At 40.4% G+C, this 24,329-nt stretch overlaps 1 protein-coding gene across 2 annotated transcripts; it reads right to left on the bottom strand.

Annotated features, from left to right (window-relative positions):
* Positions 1–6,098: 6,098 nt before the first annotated feature.
* On the bottom strand, positions 6,099–23,967 carry psmd10 (proteasome 26S subunit, non-ATPase 10). Of its 2 annotated transcripts, XR_013205849.1 has the most exons (6): positions 23,796–23,967; positions 23,584–23,682; positions 23,220–23,366; positions 17,400–17,566; positions 16,842–17,291; positions 6,099–6,274 (listed from the first exon to the last, which is right to left on the bottom strand). XR_013205849.1 is itself a non-coding variant. In XM_077236024.1 (5 exons), exons 1-5 carry the CDS (start codon positions 23,907–23,909, stop codon positions 17,138–17,140), a joined length of 681 nt encoding a protein of 226 aa, XP_077092139.1. In that variant the 5' UTR covers positions 23,910–23,967; the 3' UTR covers positions 16,500–17,137. The 2 variants fall into 2 exon arrangements, 1 of the variants encoding a protein (XP_077092139.1); XM_077236024.1 differs by lacking the exon at positions 6,099–6,274 and having other exon boundaries at positions 16,500–17,291.
* Positions 23,968–24,329: the final 362 nt, after the last annotated feature.

Genomic DNA, 24,329 nt, shown 5'->3' with positions numbered 1-24,329 from the left:
TCAATGCAAGTATCAATGCTTGGTACCGCCGATGAACGTAATCGTCGTCGCACCAATAACCTCTGCATGTACTCCGGAGCTTCGGGACATTTCCGAATGGAATGTCCCATCCCTCCCGGCCGTACTACGGTGAGTTCTGTTGACCTTCCATTTCCAGTTACCAATCTGAAACAAACTCCAGTACTAATCACCTATTTGAATCACTCCATGCCAGCGAAAGCTCTGATTGGTCAGCATCTGAGTATTCACTCCATCCTTGGGAAACCTCTCAGCAGAAGAAGCATTCATTACTGCAGTCCAGAACTCCAACTTTCCATCGGCTTTCTTCATCAGGAGAAATGTTCGCTACTGGTACTGGAGGGCTCCACTGCAGACATCGTCTTGGGACGCCCGTGGCTCAATCAACACTCGCATGACATCTGCTGGACTAATGGGGAAGTACGTCACTGGAGTGATTACTGCAAGGAACATTGTCTTCGCCCTGTCAAGAAGGGTCTTTCAGGGCCTTCCAAGCCTGCTGTTCCTGTTATCCTGGGTTCAACTTCAGTAGAAAGTCCAGCCACCGGAATATCGGGCGTTCCAAGACGTATTTAGCAAACATCTCGCCACCACTCTTCCACCTCATCGGCCATGGGACTGTGCAATTGTCCTGCTGCCTGGGGCCAATCTACCACATGCAAAGATATATCCTTTGTCCATCCCGGAGCAGAAGGCCATGGAGGAGTACGTGGAGGAGGCTTTACGTCAAGGATACAGTCAGCCATCTACGTCCCCTGCCGCCTCAAGCTTTTTCTTCGTTGGGAAAAAGGATGGAGGACTCCGTCCATGCATAGATTATCGCATTCTGAATACCTATACCGTTAAGTACAGATATCCACTGCCTCTGGTACCCTCAGCCCTGGAACAGTTGCGTTCAGCTTGCATCTTCACCAAGCTCGACCTGAGAAGTCCTTATAATCTGGTTTGTATCCGTGAAGGAGATGATTGGAAGACTGCCTTTATTACCCCTGCTGGACACTACGAATATCAGGTCATGCCTTTCGGCCTTTCAAACAGTCCAGCTGTCTTCCAAGGCTTCATGAATGAGATATTCCGAGATGTGCTCCACAAGTTTGTCATCATCTACATCGATGATATCCTGATCTTCTCTACCAATCTCGAAGAATATGTCCAGCAGGTAAAGAAGGTCTTGAAACGTCTCTGTGAGTACAAACTGTACTTGAAGTTAGAGAAATGTGAATTCCACCAGAAGACCATGCACTTCCTGGGGTACGTGATTTGTCCAGACGGCATCTCAATGGATCAAAACAAAGTGGAAGCTGTACTCAACTGGTCCAAGCCTCAAACCCTGAAAGAGCTGCAACGCTTCCTGGGCTTTGCCAACTTTTCATCACCGTTTCATCCGCGACTACAGTAAGATCTGTGCTCCATTCAATTCTATGGTGAAAAACGGTACCAAGCAGTTAACATGGTCTGAAGAAGCCTCCAAAGCTTTTGAGTGTTTAAAGAAAGCCTTCTGTTCGGCCCCTATGCTAAAACATCCTGATCCTAATCTGCCCTTCATTGTGGAAGCGGACGCATCCACCAACGTAGTAGGAGCTGTTCTTTCCCAGCGGCAGGGGACCCCCTCACGAGTCCATCCATGTGCCTTTTCTCGTAAGATGTCCCCGGCGGAGCAGAATTATGATAATGGTAATCGAGAACTTCTGGCCATCAAACTAGCTCTGGAGGAGTGGAGACACTGGTTGGAGGGAGCCAATCATTCTTTCCAGGTGATTACTGTCCATCGCAATCTTGAGTATCTCCGGGAAGCCAAAAGACTCCATCCTCGCCAGGCTCGTTGGGCACTCTTCTTCACACGCTTTCACTTCAGTCACCTATCGACCTGGTTCAAAGACTCTCAAAGCTGATGCTCTGTCTCTCTTTCACCAGATTGAAACCTCTGTTGAGAATCCAGAGACCATACTCCCTCCAACCATGATTGTCAGCCCCATCCAGTGGAACATCGATGAACTCATAGCCGACGCCACTTTGAACGAACCTGCTCCGCCGGGAGGTCCAGAGGGAAAATTATTTGTACCATCTACTCTCCGCCTTTCCCTCTTGGATTCAGTACACACCTCTCCGGGCTCGGGACACCCAGGCAGCCAACAAACCCTCTTACTTCTCCAACAGCGCTATTGGTGGCCTGGGATAGCTCAAGATACCTTCCAGTTCGTAGGATGCGCAGTCTGCGCCATGGCCAAAGTACCCCGACGTTTACCTGAAGGTAAACTCATGCCACTACCCATTCCGAACAGACCATGGTCTCACATTGCTGTGGACTTTGTGACCGATCTACCATCCTCTGATTCCAAGACCTGCATCCTGGTCGTAGTCGATAGATTTTCCAAGTCCTGTAAACTAATCTCTCTCTCTGGGCTTCCCACAGCCTTCAAGACCGCTGCAATGCTGTTTACTGAGATTTTTCGCCATTTCGTATCGGATCATATCGGATCGAGGACAACAGTTCATATCGAGAGTCTGGAGATCATTCTTCAAGCTACAGGGAGTCTTGGTGAGCCTGATGTTGGGGTACCATCCGCAATCCAACGGCCAGGCAGAGAGGAAGATCCACGAGATCGGGAGGTATCTGATAACCTACTGTCATGACGCTCAGGACCGCTGGAACCAATACATTCTATGGGCAGAGTATGCCCAGAACTCTCTCTGACAAACTTCTACTGGTCTAACTCCCTTCCAGTGCGTTCTGGGATATCAACCCCCTCTGTTTCCATGGTCTGGAGAGCCATCTGATGTTCCAGTGGTCCAGCACTGGTTCTCAGAGTGAGAGGGTCTGGGACTCGGCAAATTTCCACCTGCAGGGGGCAGTCCAGAGGCACCAGCAGCAAGTGGACGCACGAAGACGACCGATGCCACACTACGCTCCGGGCCAGCAGGTGTGGCTGTCCACCAGAGACGTCCGCCTCCGGCTGTCCTCCCGCAAGCTGAGTCCCAGATACATAGGTCCTTTCGCGGTACTGAGGCAGGTCAACGAGGTCACTTATCGTCTTGCACTTCCTCGGCACTACCGGATTGCACCTACTTTTCATGCATCTCTGATAAAGCCATACACTGCTCCTCTCTCCTGTTCCCACAGACACAGATGCTGGCGAGGTGCCCCCTACTCCTCCTGTGGATCCTGCTGAGGACACCGTGTACCAGGTCCACGCCATCCTGGACTCCTGTCTACGAGGGGGTCAGCTACAATACCTCGTGGACTGGGTGGGGTTTGGACCGGAGGAACGCAGCTGGGTCCACCGGGATGATATCTTAGTCCTCCAGGACTTCCATCGTGACCATCCAGATCGTTCTGCTCCTCGTCCACGGGGTCGCCCTTGTCGTCGGGGTCTACAGCCCCCAGGAGTTGGCCGTGGAGGGGGGGGAGGTTTACTGCCACGGATACACCTAGCGACACACCCCAACCAGCATCAACTCAGCACACCTGGTCACGCTCATCATCCCCTGAATACTGATTACTCACCACCTGCACTGCATCACGAACTTACTACGCTGCACACAGGATTTAAGCTTCAGTCTCTCCATTGTTCTCTGTCCTGTCTCGTCTAGCTACGCATGTGACTCACCCGGTTCCTCATGCTTCTCTGGTTCCAGGATTCTCTTGTGCTCACAGCAAGTATACTCAAGTTTGTCACTAACACTCTTCGGTGTGTATTTCCAAGCAGCCATTGTGTGCGGCGGTGCTTCAGGATTCTCCAGTCTGATTTTCCGAGTTCTTCTGTGCATCTATGGACCTCGTATCTCTTCTCTGCATTCAAGGTAGAAGTTTATTCAAGTCCGCTCTCTGGTGTGTGTCTTCGGATCGGTAGTTCCATTCAAGTATCTACGTATCTGCATTCAAGTTCTAAGTACTTTCGTGTCTGCCTTCAAGCCCTGATTTATCACCAAGTCTACTTCTGAGTTCAAAGTATTCAAGAGACTATTTCTGTTCCAGTTATTCCCTGTTTCCTGTTTTCTATTTTGTGTGGATCTCGAAGCCTTCTATGAGATCGGATATTGCAACAGGTGTATAAATAAAGTCTGTTAACCGTATTCCTTGTGTCCTCATCCTTCTAGTTGTGTGACAGATATATTGCAATGGGGAATTATGCCAAACAGAAGGTTCGTTTCTGTAGAAGTTATCTTTACCACTACCCTAAATTTAGCCAGTTAAGCTTCCGCTGACAAGTTGGTGGTTAGAACTAGTAGCACTGCACGACATACATTTATAAATATTCATGAGTAGTCAGCAGTTCCTTTTAGTAACCTATAGTGTTTAACAGCATGCTGACGTAAGACTGAGGAAGTATGTCTGAATACATATCTGTAACACTATATTGAAGTCCAATCAAGATGAAAATGAAAAGTGTATTTGCTATTTAACATAGGAGCCTGGAACATAGAAATGAGCCCATAATAATGTATATAATACAAATGGCCATCCCCTAAAATGTAAGAAGAGCAGTGGATTGATAGAGTTCTTTTAATAATGATATATTGCAATGGGGAATTATGCCAAACAGAAGGTTCGTTTCTGGGGAAGTTATCTTTACCACTACCTAAATTTAGCCAGTTAAGCTTCCGCTGACAAGTTGGTGGTTAGAACTAGTAGCACTGCACGACATACATTCATAAATATTCATGAGTAGTCAGCAGTTCCTTTTAGTAACCTATAGTGTTTAACAGCATGCTGACGTAAGACTGAGGAAGTATGTCTGAATACATATCTGTAACACTATATTGAAGTCCAATGAAGATGAAAACGAAAAGTGAATATTTATTAAATAAAACAAGCACTTGATTAACGGGCAAACAGCATGAAACAGTGTGCTAGGCACAAACAATGCCAGACACTGAACTGAATGACTAATACACTTGGTGAATGAACTCAATGACAAACAGGTGACAACCAATTAACCAATAACCATGGTAACATGATGAGTGGAAAAATTAAACTGAACTGAAGAGAAAAAAGAGCATTATACAGTTATGGAGTATATGTAGGCTACTACAATATTACACGTTTAATTTAATCAAGGGTGTATGCATTTTAACGCATTTGTATGGAAGAAATGTGATTGAAACTTACATTCTTGAATTCCTTACTACTAGAGAAAACGACTGAGAGTCACATAAAGTAATACAACTTATATTAACAAACTAACAATCAATGAACCGCTGGATTTTTATTTAGCTATAGCATTAACAAAGATTAATAAATACTGTCACAAAATTTAGGCTATTGCTCATTGTTAGTTCATGTTAGTTAATACATTAACAAATGTTAACAAATGAGACCTTATGGTAAAGTGTTACCGCTTTATCCCCGTTATTTTGAACGTTCAGTATAGCCCTAGCGTTAGTGTAATTTTTCACAATTTCTACCAGCTGTAACAGAATGTTTATGGGAGCGGACGGTAATAGTCAGAAATTCAGCGGTGGAATGACCTCAACCCGAGCTGTTGAGTCTTTAGCCATTTTCAAGAAACTCCTGAAGACACATCTTTTTCATCAACACGTGACCCGTTAATAATGACACATAGGATACTATTTAAAAAAGAAAAGTGTATAGGCTACTCATTTATGCCGAGTACAGTAAATGGCACTATTTGCATTCTGTAGAATCAGAAATGAAGACATAGGTGGGTAACATGAGACCACATTTTTGTCATGCCATTCATCCACATTTAAGTTTTATGCGTTTCAGTTATGTGACCAGAAATCTCAGCAACCCACACACTTTCACATTCAGTAAGATTTTGAAATGTTTTTAAAAGTTACTTATGCTGAACCAAGGCTGCATTTATTTGATCAAAAATACAGTGAAAATGGTAATATTGTGAAAATCGATTACAATTTAAAATGTTTTCTATGAAATAAGTAAGACATTTATAACATTAAAAAATATTTCTGTTACTTTTGATTAATTTAACTTATCCTTGCTGAATAAAAGTATTATTTTCTTTAAAAAAAAAAACATCTTACTGACCACAAACTTTTGAACGGTATTGTACAAGTCAAGATGAACATATGTAATCATGTGTGTGCCCTTTTAATACAACACTCAGATATGACTGCACCAATCACCTGTATTCAATTACAATTTATTTCCCATTAAAAAAAAAAAAAAAAAAGCATAAAAATGGAAGAATACACTACTATGGTCTCGTGACGTTCGCATACGGACACAAAACTAGAAATTACATTTTAAGTGACCAATCAATGACAAAATCAGCTTTAGGTTTAACAGAAATAAAGCATTCATGGCTGAACTAAATAAATAATAATGACAAACTCAAAACAGGTGACAACTAATTAATCAATAACCATGGTAACAAATGATGAGTGGGAAAATGGAACTGAACTTAAGAGAAACAAACTAAAAGTGCATGAAAATCAAGCTTAAGGTAAAGATCCATCAGTGGACAAGTACAGGTCCTTCTAAAAAAAATGGCATATTGTGATAAAGTTCATTATTTTCCATAATGTAATCATAAAAATTAAACTTTCATATATTTTAGATTCATTGCACACCAACTGAAATATTTCAGGTCTTTTATTGTTTTAATACTGATGATTTTGGCATACAGCTCATGAAAACCCAAAATTCCTATCTCAAAAAATTAGCATATCATGAAAAGGGTCTCTAAACAAGCTATTAACCTAATCATCTGAATCAACTAATTAACTCTAAACACCTGCAAACGATTCCTGAGGCTTTTAAAAACTCCCAGCCTGTTTCATTACTCAAAACCGCAATCATGGGTAAGACTCCCGACCTGACTGCTGTCCAGAAGGCCATCATTGACACCCTCAAGCAAGAGGGTAAGACACAGAAAGAAATTTCAGAACAAATAGACTGTTCCCAGAGTGCTGTATCAAGGCACCTCAGTGGGAAGTCTGTGGGAAGGAAAAAGTGTGGCAAAAAACACTGCACAACGAGAAGAGGTGACCGGACCCTGAGGAAGATTGTGGAGAAGGACCGATTCCAGACCTTGGGGGACCTGCGGAAGCAGTGGACTGAGTCTGGAGTAGAAACATCCAGAGCCACCGTGCACAGGCGTGTGCAGGAAATGGGCTACAGGTGCCGCATTCCCCAGGTCAAGCCACTTTTGAACCAGAAACAGCGGCAGAAGCGCCTGACCTGGGCTACAGAGAAACAGCACTGGACTTCAGGCATTTTGGCATTTCCTTCTCCCCAGTCTTCCTCCAGACTCTGGCACCTTGATTTCCGAATGACATGCAAAATTTGCTTTCATCCGAAAAAAGTACTTTGGACCACTGAGCAACAGTCCAGTGCTGCTTCTCTGTAGCCCAGGTCAGGCGCTTCTGCCGCGGTTTCTGGTTCAAAAGTGGCTTGACCTGGGGAATGCGGCACCTGTAGCCCATTTCCTGCACACGCCTGTGCACGGTGGCTCTGGATGTTTCTACTCCAGACTCAGTCGACTGCTTCCGAATTTTCCACTGAATTTTGGGTTTTCATGAGCTGTATTCCAAAATCATCAGTATTAAAACAATAAAAGACCTGAAATATTTCAGTTGGTGTGCAATGAATCTAAAATATATGAAAGTTGAATTTTTATCATTACATTATGGAAAATAATGCACTTTATCACAATATGCTAATTTTTTGAGAAGGACCTTCCACCCGACCTTAACACTATTGGGCACCTGTGGGGGATTTTGTAGAGACAACACTCCCCATTAAACAGGGAACTCAAGGATGTCATTTTTCAGGAGTTAACTGAATAAGAATTTGTCATGAACTTGTACACTCAATGTCAAGAAGGGTCAGGAGTACATATTTAAAATACACGTTTCATTTAATCAAGGGTGTACGCATTTTAACGAAGAAGTATGGAAGAAATGTGATAGAAACTGACATTCTTGAAATCCTACTACCAGAGAAAACTAGTGAGAGTCACATATGGGACATTCTGTAAATAATTCAGATGGAATGTAAAGATTGAATGCCTGGATTCTTAATCAGTTTTTGTTCGTAGGAGGATATGTTCCCACGGTCAGCTGCATTTTACAAACAGCAACATTTTAGATTTTATGGGAATGAACTTAAATTTACAAGACAAAATTATATATTCTGTTAATATTAATAATGTTAATATTCCATAAAATAATAAAACCTATTCTGAACTAACATCAATGAACCGCTGGATTTTTATTTACTAGCATTAACAAAGATTAATAAATACGGTAACAAATTTAGGCAATTGCTCATTGTTAGTTCATGTTAGTTAATACCATTAACAAATGAGAGCTTATGGTAGAGTGTTACCGCTTTATCCCAGTTATTTTGAACGTACAGCATAGCCCTAACGTTAGTGTAATTTTTTACAATTCCTACAAGCTGTAACAGAATGTTTGTGGGAACGGGCGGTAATGGTCAGAAATTCAGCGGGAGCAGGATTACAGAAACAGTTCCCATGCAGGACTCAGGACAGCCAAGAACCTGGAAGTTAGGATTGATGATCAGTTAAACTTCACAGAGCACATTGCTAGAACTGCCTGATCCTGTAAGTCTGCCTTACACAACATTATAGGAAGATCAAGCCATTACTAGCATGCTACACAAACCCTTGTTCTATCCAGCCAAGACTGTAATGCTCTCTTGTCAGGCCTTCCATCATGTAACTGTCAAAGCTGGATTTTCAGTTTCCGGTTGTCTGAGTGAACGCTGGCGTGACTGTCGCCACTACTCACCGGTAGAAATTTGGCATACATTTTGACAATACCAGCGAATTTTCAGACAGATAGTGCTTCAATCTGATCAAATTGAATCATTATATCGCCTGTCCAACATTGGTTGCTGCTTATGACCAGTAACTGTTGGATTAACGCTCTTCTGTGATCTCCGGCCCCACGGCCTCTCTCTCTCTCTCCTGTGCAGGATGGCGTGGATCCACCGGTCGGGCTTTCTCGTTCGTGCTTGGCTGGCTTCTGGTGTCTCTTGTCCACCTGCAGGTCGACGCTCTGTTCCTGTACTCTTTTACTGAGCTTTTGAAGCTCCGACGCCATGTGGATGTCCTCCAGCCCCCATCTGGTTGCTCCATTCCGTCGGACATCTTTTTCCAGCCGAACCGGATATATATCCACCGTGGACCACGCGGTAAGCGCTTTTATAAGAACTCTTTATTCTTCCATACTGTTGAGATTTATAAATATTGTGCCCTCATTTATATTTGATTTGTTTTTTTTCTTTGAACCAGGCAATCATATTGCAGAGTGTATGTCATGTGACCTAATCAGTGACTGAATGAATGCACATGTGTTTGTTTACATAAAGTGCGCCAGTCAGAAAGAGACTGGTTGATGCCTAAGTTACTCTGCTAACAGGTTATGGGCCCAGAATACAGGTGTTAAGTCGCTGGGTAAAAGTCGCAACGAAAACGCGTGTACCCGAGTTTAAGTTTGTGAGAGAAGAAGCTGGTCAAGGCTTGTCTTTGACGGAGATGAGAAGAATTATGAGCTATGGGAGACAAAATTTTTGGTTCACCTTTGTTTGCAAGGACTAAAAGAGACTATTTTAAATGAACCTTCTGTCGAAGATGAGGAAGACGAGACGAAAAACGCCAAAGCCTATGCTGATACAGTTCCTGGATGACAAAAGCCTGTCACTGGTCATGAGAGAAGCAGCAGATGACGGACGTGCGGCGCTGGAGATTTTACGTGGATATTATGCTGGCAAAGGAAAGCCCCGGGTGATAAGCTTGTATACAGAGCTAACTTCACTGCAAAAATTGCCAGAGAGAGTGTATCGGAATATGTCATCAGAGCTGAGACTACAATCACTGCTTTGAGAAATGCAGATGAGAATCTGAGTGACGAACTCTTGACAGCAATGGTTTTGAAAGGACTTACAGAGACATTTAAACCATTTACTATCCATGTTACTCAGAGTGATGTTAAAATGACTTTTGCCGAATTTAAAACAAGACTTCGAAGTTATGAGGATATCGAAAATATGCAGACAACTGCTTCAGGGGACAACGTAATGAAAGCAAGAGCACAGCTTGGAACGAAAGTCACTTTTGGTGACTGTGTGGCTGCAAGTGCTGACATTATCTGTTACCGGTGTGGCACAAAAGGCCATAAAGCGAACACATGCCGGCGTAAACAGTGGTGCAGTCAATTACCGGTGAGTGGTAAAAATACCACTCACCGCGATGCAACCTGCAGATGGAGGAAACCGCGGGATAACGCAAGAAAAATGTCAGAGGAGCCGGGTGACAAGGAATATGTTTTTCGGGCAAGCGGCGCTGAGATGTGGAGGCATGAGGATGAGAGAAGAGGCCTAATGGTGGATGCAGGTGCAACTTCACACATCATCACAGACATCGCAAAGTTCCGGTGGTTTGACAGCAGTTTCCAAGCTGACACGCACTGTGTGGAGTTGGCTGACGGCACGAGGTGCAACGGAGTCGCTAAGAGCAGAGGAGACGCAGCAGTATGTTTAGTGGACAGCACTGGACGATGTTTCAAAACAACGCTAAGGAACGCGCTGTACATCCCAAAATATCCACAGGACATCTTCTCTGTGAAGGCAGCAACCTCGAACGGAGCAACCGTGATCTCCAGAGAAGGGAAAAACGCTCTGCAGCATAAAGACGGTACTGAATTCCCCATACACGTGCACAATAAACTGTATTATATGCACACAATAGATAACGAGTGTAATGACCAATGTAGAAAATGTTATGACTTGCAGACATGGCATGAGATATTAGGTCATTGCAACTATGGGGATGTAATTAAGCTCGAGAATGTTGTGGATGGTATGCAAATTGAGAATAGAGCAGACAAACTTACCCCACTGTGTGAGATTTGCATACAAGGCAAGTTTATTGAGACTAGAAATCGAGAGCCTGATGCGAGAGCCAAAGCAGCTCTAGAAATGGTACACACTGATCTAGCAGGACCTATAGACCCAATGTCCAAAGACATAAATATGCATTATCTTTCACAGATGATTATTCTAGTGCCATTTTTGTATACTTTTTGAGAAACAAGAGTGACACAACAACCGCTACAGAGAAATTCCTTGCTGACATGGCTCCATATGGGAGAGTTAAATGCATCAGGTCTGATAATGGGACAGAGTTCACAGGAAAGGAGTACCAGGCATTATTGAGTAGAAATGGTATTAGACATGAGACCTCTGCACCATACTCTCAACACCAAAATGGCACTGCGGAACGAAACTGGAGAACCTTATTTGACATGGCTAGGTGCATGTTAATAGAAAGTGGGTTACCAAAAACATTGTGGACCTATGCAGTCCAGACTGCTGCTGTAGTGAGAAACAGATGTTTTAATAACCGAACTAAAAAGACAGCTGACTTCATGTTAACAAGCAGGCAACCGAACATTTCTAGAATGCAGAAGTTTGGTATTTCGTGTTACGCTTATCAACATGAGAAAAGTAAGCTGAACTCGAGATGTGAGAAGGGCATTTTTGTGGGATATGACAAGAATAGTCCAGCATACATGATCTACTATCCTGATAGGGGGAAAATACAGAAGCGCAGACTAGTTGAGTTTTTACCCAGAATGAGTGTTGAGGCGGACGAGATACCGATTGATGATGATTTTGACGATTTTAGGGTTAGGAATAATCTTAAAGAATCGAAAAGAGAAGGTCCTGAAATTAATCAGCAGAATTCTCAGGAACCGGTCAAAGTAAAAGAGCCAGAAATGTGCGAAAAACAAACACAAATAGATCATAAACCTGGAAAAGGGAGAAATCCTGCCAGAGAGAGGAAAAGGCCAGGTTATTTAAGTGATTATGTTTGTGGTTTTGATGGTGACGAAGCTGACACTGATTATTGTTACAGACTTGTATGTAATGTACCCCAGACAGACAAAGAAGCAGTAACATCAGTGAATGCAGATGAATGGGTTAAGGCTATGAGTGAAGAGATGAAGTCATTAAAGGAAAGTGTAACTTTTACCCTGACCAGTCTACCTGAAGGTAAAGCATTAGTGGGGGGTAAATGGGTCTACGCTATTAAGAAAAATAGTGATGGAACAGACAAATACAAAGCACGATATGTTGCTAAAGGTTAAGGTCAAGAGAGAGGTGTGAACTATGATGAGACTTTTTCTCCAACTGCCAAGTTTTTATAATCATTTGGGTTGATGACTTGATTATTGCAGCCAACAATGTGTATGTGCTTAATCATGTAAAAGAGGCACTCAATGCAAAATTTAAAATAAAGGACTTGGTAAAATTAACACATTTCCTTGGTATTGATTATGAGCAAGATTTTGGTTGTGTTAAAATGTCACGACATAAGTATATTAAGAAAATACTTATGAGATTTGACATGCAAAATGGTAAGTCCAGGGTAACTCCATGTGAACAAAAACTAAACTACACTGATGATGCTGAGGAAATGAGTGATGTTAGAAAATACAGGGAGGTAGTAGGTAGCTTAATCTACCTGGCAACATGCACAAGACCAGACCTAAGTTTTGTAGTGAGCAAACTGTCACAGTATTTTACTAGACCAACCACAGAACAGTGGAACACTGTCAAGCATGTTTTAAGATATTTAAAAGGGACACAAGACAAAGAACTGTGTTACAAGTGAAAATGATAACTTGATTCATGCATACAGTGAATTGGGCAGCTGATGTAACTGATAGACGGAGTACTACAGGTTACTGTGTTAGCCTAAACAAAAATGGTCCACTGGTCTCATGGAAGACCAAAAGACAGCCTACTGTTGCACTGTCAACTTGTGAAGCAGAATATATGGCTTTAGCTGCGACTGTACAGGAGTGTTTATTTCTACAGCAATTGTTAGAAAACATTGATGGTCAGAAATATGAATCGAGAGTGTATAAGGACAATCAGGGTGCCATTGCTTTAGCAAAGAATCCTGTGTATAGACAGAGGTGTAAACATGTAGACATTAAATTTCATTTTGTTAGATCAGTGATAAAAGAGGGCAGAATTAATCTGGAATACTGTCCAACTGATGATATGGTTGCGGATGTGCTAACAAAACCAGCAACAAAACTCAAGTTAATGAAATTTAACTCATTAATGTTTGGTGTATGAATTTTGTACTTGTATTGAAGTGATGAACTGGAAATGATGAAATAGAAATGTGAGAGCAAGTGGGGGTGTTGAGATTTATAAATATTGTGCTCTCATTTATATATATATTTTTTTTCTTTGAACCAGGCAATCATATTGCAGAGTGTATGTCATGTGACCTAATCAGTGACTGAATGAATGCACATGTGTTTGTTTAAATAAAGTGCGCCAGTCAGAAAGAGACTGGTTGATGTGAAACAGTATTCCCTGTTGTCTGCCTAAGTTACTCTGCTAACACATACCAACTTGGTTTACCACCCGCCGACGCTAAAGTGGCTAGCTCTTCCTGTAAAAGTAGCTCTGCCACCATCAACTTTGGTCTCCTGAACATTCACTCTCTCAACAACAAGGGTCTACTAAGCAGGGATGTCATAATGGACTATAATCTTGACTTTTTATGTTTGACTGAGACCTGGCAGCTGACTAATGATTTTATTCCCCTTAACGCGTCTGCCCTGCCGGGGTTTGTTTACAATTGCCAGCCCCGCACTTCTGGATGTGGCGGAGGTCTCGCATTGTTTCATCGCGAGACCTGGAAAGTTTTGCCGATTCCTGTTTCTCCTCTATTTTCATCGTTTGAGTACTCTGACTCACTGTTGCCCGGACCCTCGCCCACAGTCGTGGTTACTTTTAACATCACCCTCTCGCTATCTAAACTGACCCTCGCTCGTACCATTTCCTTCAGGAATATCAAGGACATTAACACTGTTACCTTTGCATCTGATATCAATAATTTTCCAAAGTGTACCTGCTTGTTGTTCACCTGATGAATTAGTTTCTTACTATAACAAAAATTTTCACACCCTCTTGGACACCCATGCTCCTATGAGATTCAGATCAGTCTCCATCACCCGCTCAGCACCCTGGTTCACTCCCGCCCTACGCCTTCTGAAATCTCAGGGCCGTCAGCTGGAGCGTCTTGCTAACAGAACTGGACTCACCATTCATAAAAATATGTACGTGGAACATGTCAATTTGTATAAGGATTCCCTCTCTTCAGCTAAATCTGCATATTGCTCTCACTTAATCCACTCTAATCATCATAATTCTAAAACCCTGTTCTCCCTCCTCACCTCCATTACCTCCTGATTCTCTTACCTACCATATGCAATCCCAAGACTTTTGCAATAAACTTATGTTCTTGTTTGTTACCAAAATACAAAGACATCCATAAACACCTGACCCCCTCTGGAGCTGCAGCTTCTGGAGGCAACTATAACACCCCTTATCCATCCCCAATTACTACTTTTCCAAGTTTCGACCTTCCGTTCAAGCAATTTCGGACATTATTCATAAATCTAAACCCTGCACATGTCAGCTCGATCCACTTCCATCCACCCTGGTTAAATCCTGCTGCTCTTCACTTGCCCCTTTCATCACTGAGATTATCCACTCCTCTCTAAATTCCGGTTCAGTCCCCCCTTCACTCAAAATTGCCTCGGTCACACCCATTCTGAAAAAACCTGGTCTGGACCCCACTAATTTTAGCAATCTTTGTCCCATATCTAACTTACCCTTCATATCCAAAATTCTGGAAAAAACAGTCGCTTCTCAACTTCATAACTACCTCATGTCGAATAGCATCTACGAGCAGTTTCAATCTGGCTTTCGTCCGCTTCATAGCACTGAAACCGCACTCATTAAAATTTCAGATGACCTTCTCATGGCTTCTGATTCTTGGTTACTTTCAATTCTCATTCTTCTGGACCTCACAGCAGCTTTTGACACCATTTCTCATCCCACCCTACTCAGTCGATTATCATCTATTGGTATCACCCACACTCCCATAGCCTGGTTTACTTCATACATTTCTGATCGCACACAGTTCATACAACTAAAAACCCAGAAATCCATTACCTTCCCCGTTTCCACTGGAGTGCCCCAAGGCTCTGTATTGGGGCCTCTCCTTTTTATTATATACATCCTCCCTCTTGGTCACATCCTCCGTAAACATAACATTAAATTTCATTGCTACGCGGACGACACCCAGCTCTACCTCTCTACTAAACCATCTTCTCTAGTTTCCACCAACCTCTCTTACCCTCTATCTCCAAGAAATTCATTCTTGGTTTTCATCCAACTTTCTCAAACTGAACAATTCAAAAACTGAAGTCCTTTTGGTGGGCACACCTCACACCCTCTCCAAAGCTAATAAGTTTCCATTACCATTGATGACTCAACTGTCCTTCCCTCCCCTCAGGTTAAGAGTCTGGGTGTCGTCCTTGACAGCACATTATCTTTTCACTCACACATTAATAGCATCACCCGGTCAGTCTATTTCCACCTGCGTAACATTTCCCACCTCCGTCCCTCTCTTACTCCCAAAACGACCGCCATCCTGGTTCACAGCCTCATCACATCTCGGTTAGATTACTGCAACTCACTCCTGTTTGGCCTACCTAATAAGCCGCTCCAGAAGTTGCAGCTCCTACAGAACTCTGCTGCACGCCTGATTACTCAGACCCCCATTTTTCATCCTATCACTCCCATCTTCCAACAACTTCACTGGCTTCCTGTCAAACAGAGGATCATCTTTAAAATACTTCTCATTACCTTCAAAGCAGTTCATAACATGGCTCCTCCAGATATCTCAGATCTTTTCCATTTAAACATACCTACTCGTTCACTCCGATCCTCTCACACCTGCCAGCTTTCTATTCCCCCTGCTCATCTTGTCACAATGGGGAGCAGGGCGTTTAGTCGCTCTGCACCACATCTTTGGAATTCTCTCCCTCCAGATCTTCGTACCATGGACTCATTTAATCTTTTCAAATCCAAACTCAAAACTCTGTTGTTTAGACAATCATATTCCATCTGACCCATATCACTTTAATGTTGTCTTGCCAATTTTATTGATTACTGTTTTAATGTTTTTTAATCTGCTTTGTACAGTGTCCTTGGGTGTCCTGATAAGGCGCTTTAAATAAAATGTATTATTATTATTATTAAACCTGTGCAACTGATCCTCAACGCAGCAGCGAGTGCTCTTGAAGGAGCTGTAGAGGGAATTATCCCACATAAACTTGCACTGGTTGCCACTCGCATCAAATACAAACCACTGATGTTTGCCTACAGAACAACTATTAAAGTAATATTTAAAAAAGAAAAGTTTATACTCATTTTATGCCGAGCGCAGTACATGGCACTATTTGCATTCAGTAAAATCAGAAATGAAGACATGTAGGTGGGTAACATGAGACCACATTTTTGTCATGCCATTCATCCACATTTCAGTTTTATGTATAAGTTGTTTCAGTTATGCGACCAGAAATCTCAGCAACCCACACACATCACACTTCCACATTCAGTAAGATTTTTTTTTTTTTAAAGTAGTCACTTATGCTGAACCAAGACTGCATTTATTTGATCAAAAATACAGTAAAAATGGTAATATTGTGAAAATTGATTTCAATTTAAAATGTTTTCTATGAAATAGAAATAACTTTTGAACGGTAGTGTACAAGTCAAGATGAACATGTCTATGTAATCATGTTTGTGTCCTTTTAATACAACACTCAGATATGACTGCACCAATCACCTGTATTCAATTACAATTTATTTCCCATGTAAAAAAATAAGCATTAAGGTGGAAGAATACACTACTATGGTCTTGTGACGTTCGCACACGGACACAAAAAACTAGAAATGACATTTTAAGTGACTAATCAATGACAAAATCAGCTTTAGGTTTAACAGAAATAAAGCATTCATGGCTGTACTAGATAAATTATAATCAGAATGTTATGTGTAAGCCTGAAACTCATGTACCCGATAAAAAGCATGAAAATAGACTGACATATCAAATCATGAAATTTTTAACTACCATAAAGAGAATGCTGACCATAATGTAGTTCAGCAGACATCTTTAAACATTTTTTTTACTGTATTTCTTTTAAATACCCTTACAAACAAGTATTCATCATACTCGGACAGCAGTTTAATTAAAAGCTGCGTTGCTCCGTTTCCACTCAGGATCCTTCAGCCCTCTACTACCCGTTTCAACATAGATCCCAAGCCACCTTTAGCCACTTGTAGAGGCGTCATCTTTTCCTTGTTCTCAATGTAGATGCTGGCACCATGTTCCACAAGGAGCTTTGCAGCCTCTGCTCGACCCTCATCACATGCAAGATGACTGGCAAAAACAATAAAAATAGTTGATGCAGAACAGGTCTGAGAAGGTATCTATACATAATCATAAGCAATAGAGGAAAAATAACACTAGTGGTTCTGCACTACTTACAGTGGCGTGTTTCCTTCTGAGTCTTGAATGTTGGTAGAAGCGCTCTCTTTCAAAAGAAGCTGAATGAGTCGGTAGTTGCCCTTAGCAGATGCTCTGTGCAGAGGTGTGGATTGCAGTTTATCTGTTGCATTAGGATCTGCACCGTTTTCCAGCAGAATCTGGGCTATCTGTTGAAAAGTACAAGATAATATTATTATTAATCTAAAAGGTTTCACAATCTTCAGAAAGATTTTATAAAATAATCTAATGTAACTTTGATAAAAAAAGAGTTGGCAATATTTTAATATGAAACTAATATAATATTAATATAAAAGAAAATCACAAATTTCAAAAAAAAATTGGAGCTTCATAAATGCTGTTAATTGATTCGAGTAAATTTTTTGACTTTTTTTTGGGTTTAAAGTGTTTTAATTCTACAATACGGTCCTTCTCAAAAAATTAGCATATTGTGATAAAGTTAATTATTTTCCAGAATGTAATGATAAAAATTAAACTTTCATATATTTTAGATTCATTGCACACCAACTGAAATATTTCAGGTCTTTTATTGTTTTAATACTGATGATTTTGGCATACAGCTCATGAAAACCCAAAATTCCTATCTCAAAAAATTAGCATATCATGAAAAGGGTCTCTAAACGAGCTATTAACCTAATCATCTGAATCAACTAATTAACTCTAAACACCTGCAAAAGATTCCTGAGGCTTTTAAAAACTCCCAGCCTGTTTCATTACTCAAAACCGCAATCATGGGTAAGACTGCCGACCTGACTGCTGTCCAGAAGGCCATCATTGACACCCTCAAGCAAGAGGGTAAGACACAGAAAGAAATTTCTGAACAAATAGGCTGTTCCCAGAGTGCTGTATCAAGGCACCTCAGTGGGAAGTCTGTGGGAAGGAAAAAGTGTGGCAAAAAACACTGCACAACGAGAAGAGGTGACCGGACCCTGAGGAAGATTGTGGAGCAGGACCGATTCCAGACCTTGGGGGACCTGCGGAAGCAGTGGACTGAGTCTGGAGTAGAAACATCCAGAGCCACCGTGCACAGGCGTGTGCAGGAAATGGGCTACAGGTGCCGCATTCCCCAGGTCAAGCCACTTTTGAACCAGAAACAGCGGCAGAAGCGCCTGACCTGGGCTACAGAGAAGCAGCACTGGAGTACCCACAGTCAGTGATGGTCTGGGGTGCCATGTCAGCTGCTGGTGTTGGTCCACTGTGTTTTATCAAGGGCAGGGTCAATGCAGCTAGCTATCAGGAGATTTTGGAGCACTTCATGCTTCCATCTGCTGAAAAGCTTTATGGAGATGAAGATTTCATTTTTCAGCACGACCTGGCACCTGCTCACAGTGCCAAAACCACTGGTAAATAGTTTACTGACCATGGTATTTCTGTGCTCAATTGGCCTGCCAACTCTCCTGACCTGAACCCCATAGAGAATCTGTGGGATATTGTGAAGAGAAAGTTGAGAGACGCAAGACCCAACTCTCTGGATGAGCTTAAGGCCGCTATTGAAGCATCCCAGGCCTCCATAACACCTCAGCAGTGCCACAGGCTGATTGCCTCCATGCCACGCCGCAATTTCTTTCTGTGTCTTACCATCTTGCTTGAGGGTGTCAATGATGGCCTTCTGGACAGCAGTCAGGTCGGCAGTCTAACCCATGATTGCGGTTTTGAGTAATGAAACAGGCTGGGAGTTTTTAAAAGCCTCAGGAATCTTTTGCAGGTGTTTAGAGTGAATTAGTTGGTTCAGATGATTAGGTTAATAGCTCGTTTAGAGAACCTTTTCATGATATGCTAATTTTTTGAGATAGGAATTTTGGGTTTTCATGAGCTGTATGCCAAAATCATCAGTATTAAAACAATAAAAGTCCTGAAATATTTTAGTTGGTGTGCAATGAATCTAAAATATATGAAAGTTTATTTTTTATCATTACATTATCGAAAATAATGAACTTTATCACAATATGGTAATTTTTTGAGAACGACCTGTATATGGTGTAAAAATATGGGGTGAGAATTGTTCCTTTATTCCAAATAAATAGATTATGATCCACAAATAAATGTAAAGAGATTCACAAAAATATATCAAATTTACAAGTAAATAGATTAAGATCTACAAATAAATGTAAAGTGTTTCACAAAAAAATTATAAAACTCAAATAAATAAAATGAGATTTGTAAATAAAAAAATCTATTTATAAATTTGTTTTATGCCACAAACACAACTCTGCCTGGCATTTATTTGTGAACCGCTTTCTGTACATTTGTAAATCCCCTCACACATTTGTGAATCAGTTCCTGTGCATTTGTAAATCCCCTCACCGCATTTGTGAATCAGTTTCTGTGCATTTGTAAATCCCCTCACCGCATTTGTGAATCAGTTTCTGTGCATTTGTAAATCCCCTCACGCATTTGTGAATCCGTTCCTGTGCATTTGTAAATCCCCTCACGCATTTGTGGATTTTAAAAAACTTCCATCGTCGACAGGCAGACAAATCCACAAATAAGTGGATTCCACCCACTGTTTACTCAAGCCAATCAGATAATGGCAACATTGAGCTGACCAATCATAGCACGTTCTCGCTACAACCAATCACGTTAGGCTTTACAATCGGAGTGTAAGGCTAAGACCCATAATATTGCTTCAGTAAAATATGTTTAAAATGTGGATTTCGTTAGAGTTAGACCATTAGACTGTGTATCAAGCAAAGACAAATTTTTATGAGCCTTTGAAAATGCCAGAGAAACAGCGCTTACGTTATGGGAACAACGCGTTATGGAAGCGCCATGTTATTCATGATAAAACAGAAAAGCATCAATACGTTATATATGAATAACTGGATTCAACCTCGTGATAAATACGCGAGTTTGTGTAATATTGGGGAAATTACTGTCACAACAGCTTTTCCCACTTCTTCAGTCTTAGATAGCAGGTCCGTGGATCATGATTAAATATATATATCATGCATTTAAAAGTGAAATGCCCAGCAGACAAGTGATTTGAATTTATCCGTTAAACACTTGATCACACAAATAATATTTCATATGAATCAGACTTAATAATATTGTATTGTAAAAGTTACAGCATCCAAAATAAATGCAAATATATTTTTTTCAGCATTGCAGAATCCACTCAAAACCCCTTAGCCTACACGCTGTTACATCTTCAATGATGGTCATTTGGGCTCATATTTTGTATTCTACATAATATTTATGTCCTATTGCTAGCTTTTTGTCACAATGATTGAACATTTGACAAAGCAAATGTGCAAATACTGTGTCCTCCGTTTGCGTGTAGTAGCCGCTAGCCTACTTCAGAAGAAGAACGGGCATCGGTTTACTATCAATGAATCATCGTGTCGCACTGCACTGCGTCCAGTGCAACGTTAGACACTATCACGAATTATGTATTTTCATGTAGCCAGCATAGTCAATAAAGAAGATTATACGTCATATATCTTCATGTAAGAAAACAGACGTCATGGGCAAAATGTGTTAACATTGCAAAAATGTTAATTTTACAAGATTTGAAACTGTACGGCAGCAGGGAAGATAATCGGCTATTTGCTTTTGACGCGCCGCTTGAGTCCGGTGTTGAGAGAGGGTGTTATATGCTCGATCTGTGATGATCATAATTTGTGTGTAATCCTGAGTTAACAATCTTTTGGAAACGGGGTGTTTTAACCACACAAACAGCTAATTTGAATGAAGCTCCAATTACAGTTGCTTTCAGGGGTGCAACTATCTGCAAAATTAATCCGATCCAGTTCTCCCCCCGAGTTTAAAGCCTAACGTGATTGGTTGTAGCGAGAACGTACTACAATTGGTCAGCTCAATGTGGTCGTTATCTGATTGGCTTGAGTAAACGGTGGGTGGAGGTACTTATTTGTGGATTTGTCTGCACGTCGACGCTAGAAGTTTTTCAAAATCCACAAATGTGTGAGGGGATTTACAAATGCACAGGAACCGATTCACAAATGCGTGAGAGGATTAACAAATGTACAGAAAGCGGTTCACAAATAAATGCCAGGCAGAGTTGTGTTTGTGGCATAAAACACATTTATAAATATATTTTTTTATATGAGAAAATCTCATTTTAATTATTTTTTGAGTTTTATATTTTTTTGTGAAACTCTTTACATTTATTTGTGGATCTTAATCTATTTATTTGTGAATTTGATTTATTTTTGTGAATCTCTTTACATTTATTTGTGGATCATAATCTATTTATTTGGAATAAAGGAACAATTCTCACCCCATATAAAAACGTCTGAGTGCTGCCCTCTTCAGGTTGAAGGGTGGCTACTGCACTTGAATTTTCCTATTGGAAGTTGTGGTCCCCTCTGACATCGGAGGGTACCAGTTAACCACGCCCTTGACTACAGAGAGATGTCTCTTTTCCAGCATTTTTCAAATATTGCCAGTGGGTGGAGTCAGGCTCTGACCAGGGGTTTAGTTATCCTTTAATAGAAAATGTTTAAATATGTATGTAATAATTATATAAATAGTATAACTTTGTTAAAGAGTTGGAAATAAATTAACGAATACAAGATAATATTAATACAAAACATTTAACAAGTTTCAGAAAGATTATGTAATAATTTAATATAACTTTGATTAAAAAGAGCTGGCAAAATATTAATATAAAATGAATACAAGATAATATTAAATGTAAAAAGTTTAACTAATTCCAGAAAAGTTTAATGTAATAATTTAAAATAACTTTCATTAAAAAAAAATCGATGTGGCAATATATGAATATAAAATGAATATCAGATAATATTAATATAAAACATTTAACAATTTTCAGAAAAAAAATGTATGCAATAATTTAATATAACTTTGATTAAAAACAAGAGTTGCCAGTATATTAATATAAGATTATAATATAAAATGTTTTACCATAAAGAGAACAATTAAAAATAATTTTCAAATAACAATATAAAACAATTTTCAGAAAAATTATATGTAATGAATTGATATAACTTTGATAAAAAAAGAGCTGGCAATATATGAATATAAAACGAAAATATAAGATAATGCAATTTAAATATTTTTAAAATTTTCAGAAAAAACAAATGTAATAATTTAATATAACTGATAAAAATGACCAGGCGATATTAATATAAAACATGAGTAAGATCAAAATTAATTTAATTTTTTTAAAGAAAAAGTAATAATTTAATACAATTTAATTTAATATACTGCATGTGGATGCATCTACTGGTATGCATATATGTATGATACCAGTGCCAAAGACAAAATTCTGCTCTGTGACGAAGTTGAACTAAAGCTAAAGCTTAAACTAAACTCTCTGATAAAAAATTCTGGCAATATATTAATATAAATATATTAAATAAATATGAGATAAAATTAAAGGTGCTCTAAGCGATGTCGGGTGACGTCAGTTCTTGTTGACAAAGTATTGTCTAACAAAAGGGAGGCTAGCTAGACCCTCCCTCCTCATCATCCGCGCACTAACCCCCCAAACCCCACCCCCAAATCCTTCTTGTCGGTTATTGGCTGGAACAGTTTGTTATGTTATGTTTCGTGGTGCGGTTAGCCCAGTTTGTTTTTGTTGCCATTTGTGGAGCCTGGGGTGTTTACAGAGACCGCATTTTTTTTACAGTGTGTACAGGGGACAGGGAGCTAGCAGATAGTGAGATGTTTGCTTTATGTGACAAAAACATTTTGCCCTGAAAAATGCATGACATCGCTTAAAGCACCTTTAATAATATAAAAGTTTTAAAATTTTAATAAAGATCTTATGTAATAATTGAACCCTGATGAAGATAAAGAGCTGACAAACAAAAAATCTACCTCATATCGATCTTTAGATGCAGCGTAGTGTAGTGGCGTACAACCATTCTGGTTCACAGAGTTCAACTGAGCTCCTTTGGATATTAAGGATCTGACTATTTCTTCTCTCCCAGCAGATGCTGCAATATGAAGAGGAGTCCAACATGCCTAGAATTATATAACATGGTAAAGAACTCCACCAAGAGGATATGCAGTGAATGACAAAGTATCTACTATCAACACATTTAACTAAATAATATAGATGTCAAGCATTAACTGCACATTGGAGAGAAGTACTAATAAGGTGCGGGGGGTTTAAAAGCAATAACATTCACTGACGCTGTATAAGGCTTCTGGAATGTCCCATGAAACAATGCTGACTCACATCATCTTCGATATTCACTTCAACTCCAAGATCCAACAGGAACTGCACGATATCCAGATGTCCAGCAGAACAAGCCCAGTGCAGAGCAGTCCTGCTGTCCTGTATGGAGCAGCAACGTAGCATATCACTTAAATATCTTAGACGCAATGGAAAAACTTCAATATAGCATCATGCTAACTACTGTGCAACAGCACCAACACTTTCTGACATACCTGGTCTGTTTTCGTCGCTAGTGAGCTGTTAGAGAAGACACAGCTTTTAAGTTCTTCAAACTTTCCAGTGTACGCTAAATTACAGATTTCTACATTTGATACACTTCCCTCCATCTTTCAGACTTTGGGGAGCACCAGTGTGACAATTCAACTTACTGGCCCCGCCCAAAAAATGCAAGCTGCAATGTCATTGGATAAACCAACCTACTTAGGTGCCGCAGAATGGTGCCTGATTTAAAACAAATATACAATATCTAATAAACATTTCCTAAAATGAAATAAATCCAAGTTAATCAGTTAGTAGTCTGTAGGTTACATAATAGCTGTATTATTTTCTTTAGCCAATCTAGCCACATTCTTTATATTTAGGGACTTTGCAGAATTGCAGTTTACTTTTTTTAAGGATATATGTTGTTGATTATCCTGAAACTACTGTACATTTGTTTAGGCTTTGTGTTTTGCATTTTGGTGTAAAATGCAGAGATTGACTGTGAGAAATCTATTAAATCCGCCAGGCTTACTGTTGTGGGAAAA

Source organism: Siphateles boraxobius, unplaced genomic scaffold (assembly GCF_051911475.1).
Source record: "Siphateles boraxobius isolate OS27281-9 unplaced genomic scaffold, OSU_SipBor_1 2, whole genome shotgun sequence".
In the NCBI taxonomy this organism is placed as follows: Eukaryota; Metazoa; Chordata; class Actinopteri; order Cypriniformes; family Leuciscidae; genus Siphateles; species Siphateles boraxobius.
The sequence above is the reverse complement of the archived record's forward strand: the minus strand, read 5'-3'. Positions and strand labels throughout refer to the sequence as shown.

Bases quoted from the DNA above. Each gene is read 5' to 3' on its own strand.
- psmd10 (XM_077236024.1), bottom strand. From the start codon at position 23,909: ATGGAGGGAAGTGTATCAAATGTAGAAATCTGTAATTTAGCGTACACT. The intron at 23,683-23,795 runs GTATGTCAGAAA...TGCTCCATACAG, and splicing joins TAGCGACGAAAACAGACCAG to GACAGCAGGACTGCTCTGCA. The intron at 17,292-17,399 runs GTAAGTAGTGCA...TGTTTTTGCCAG, and splicing joins TCAGAAGGAAACACGCCACT to TCATCTTGCATGTGATGAGG.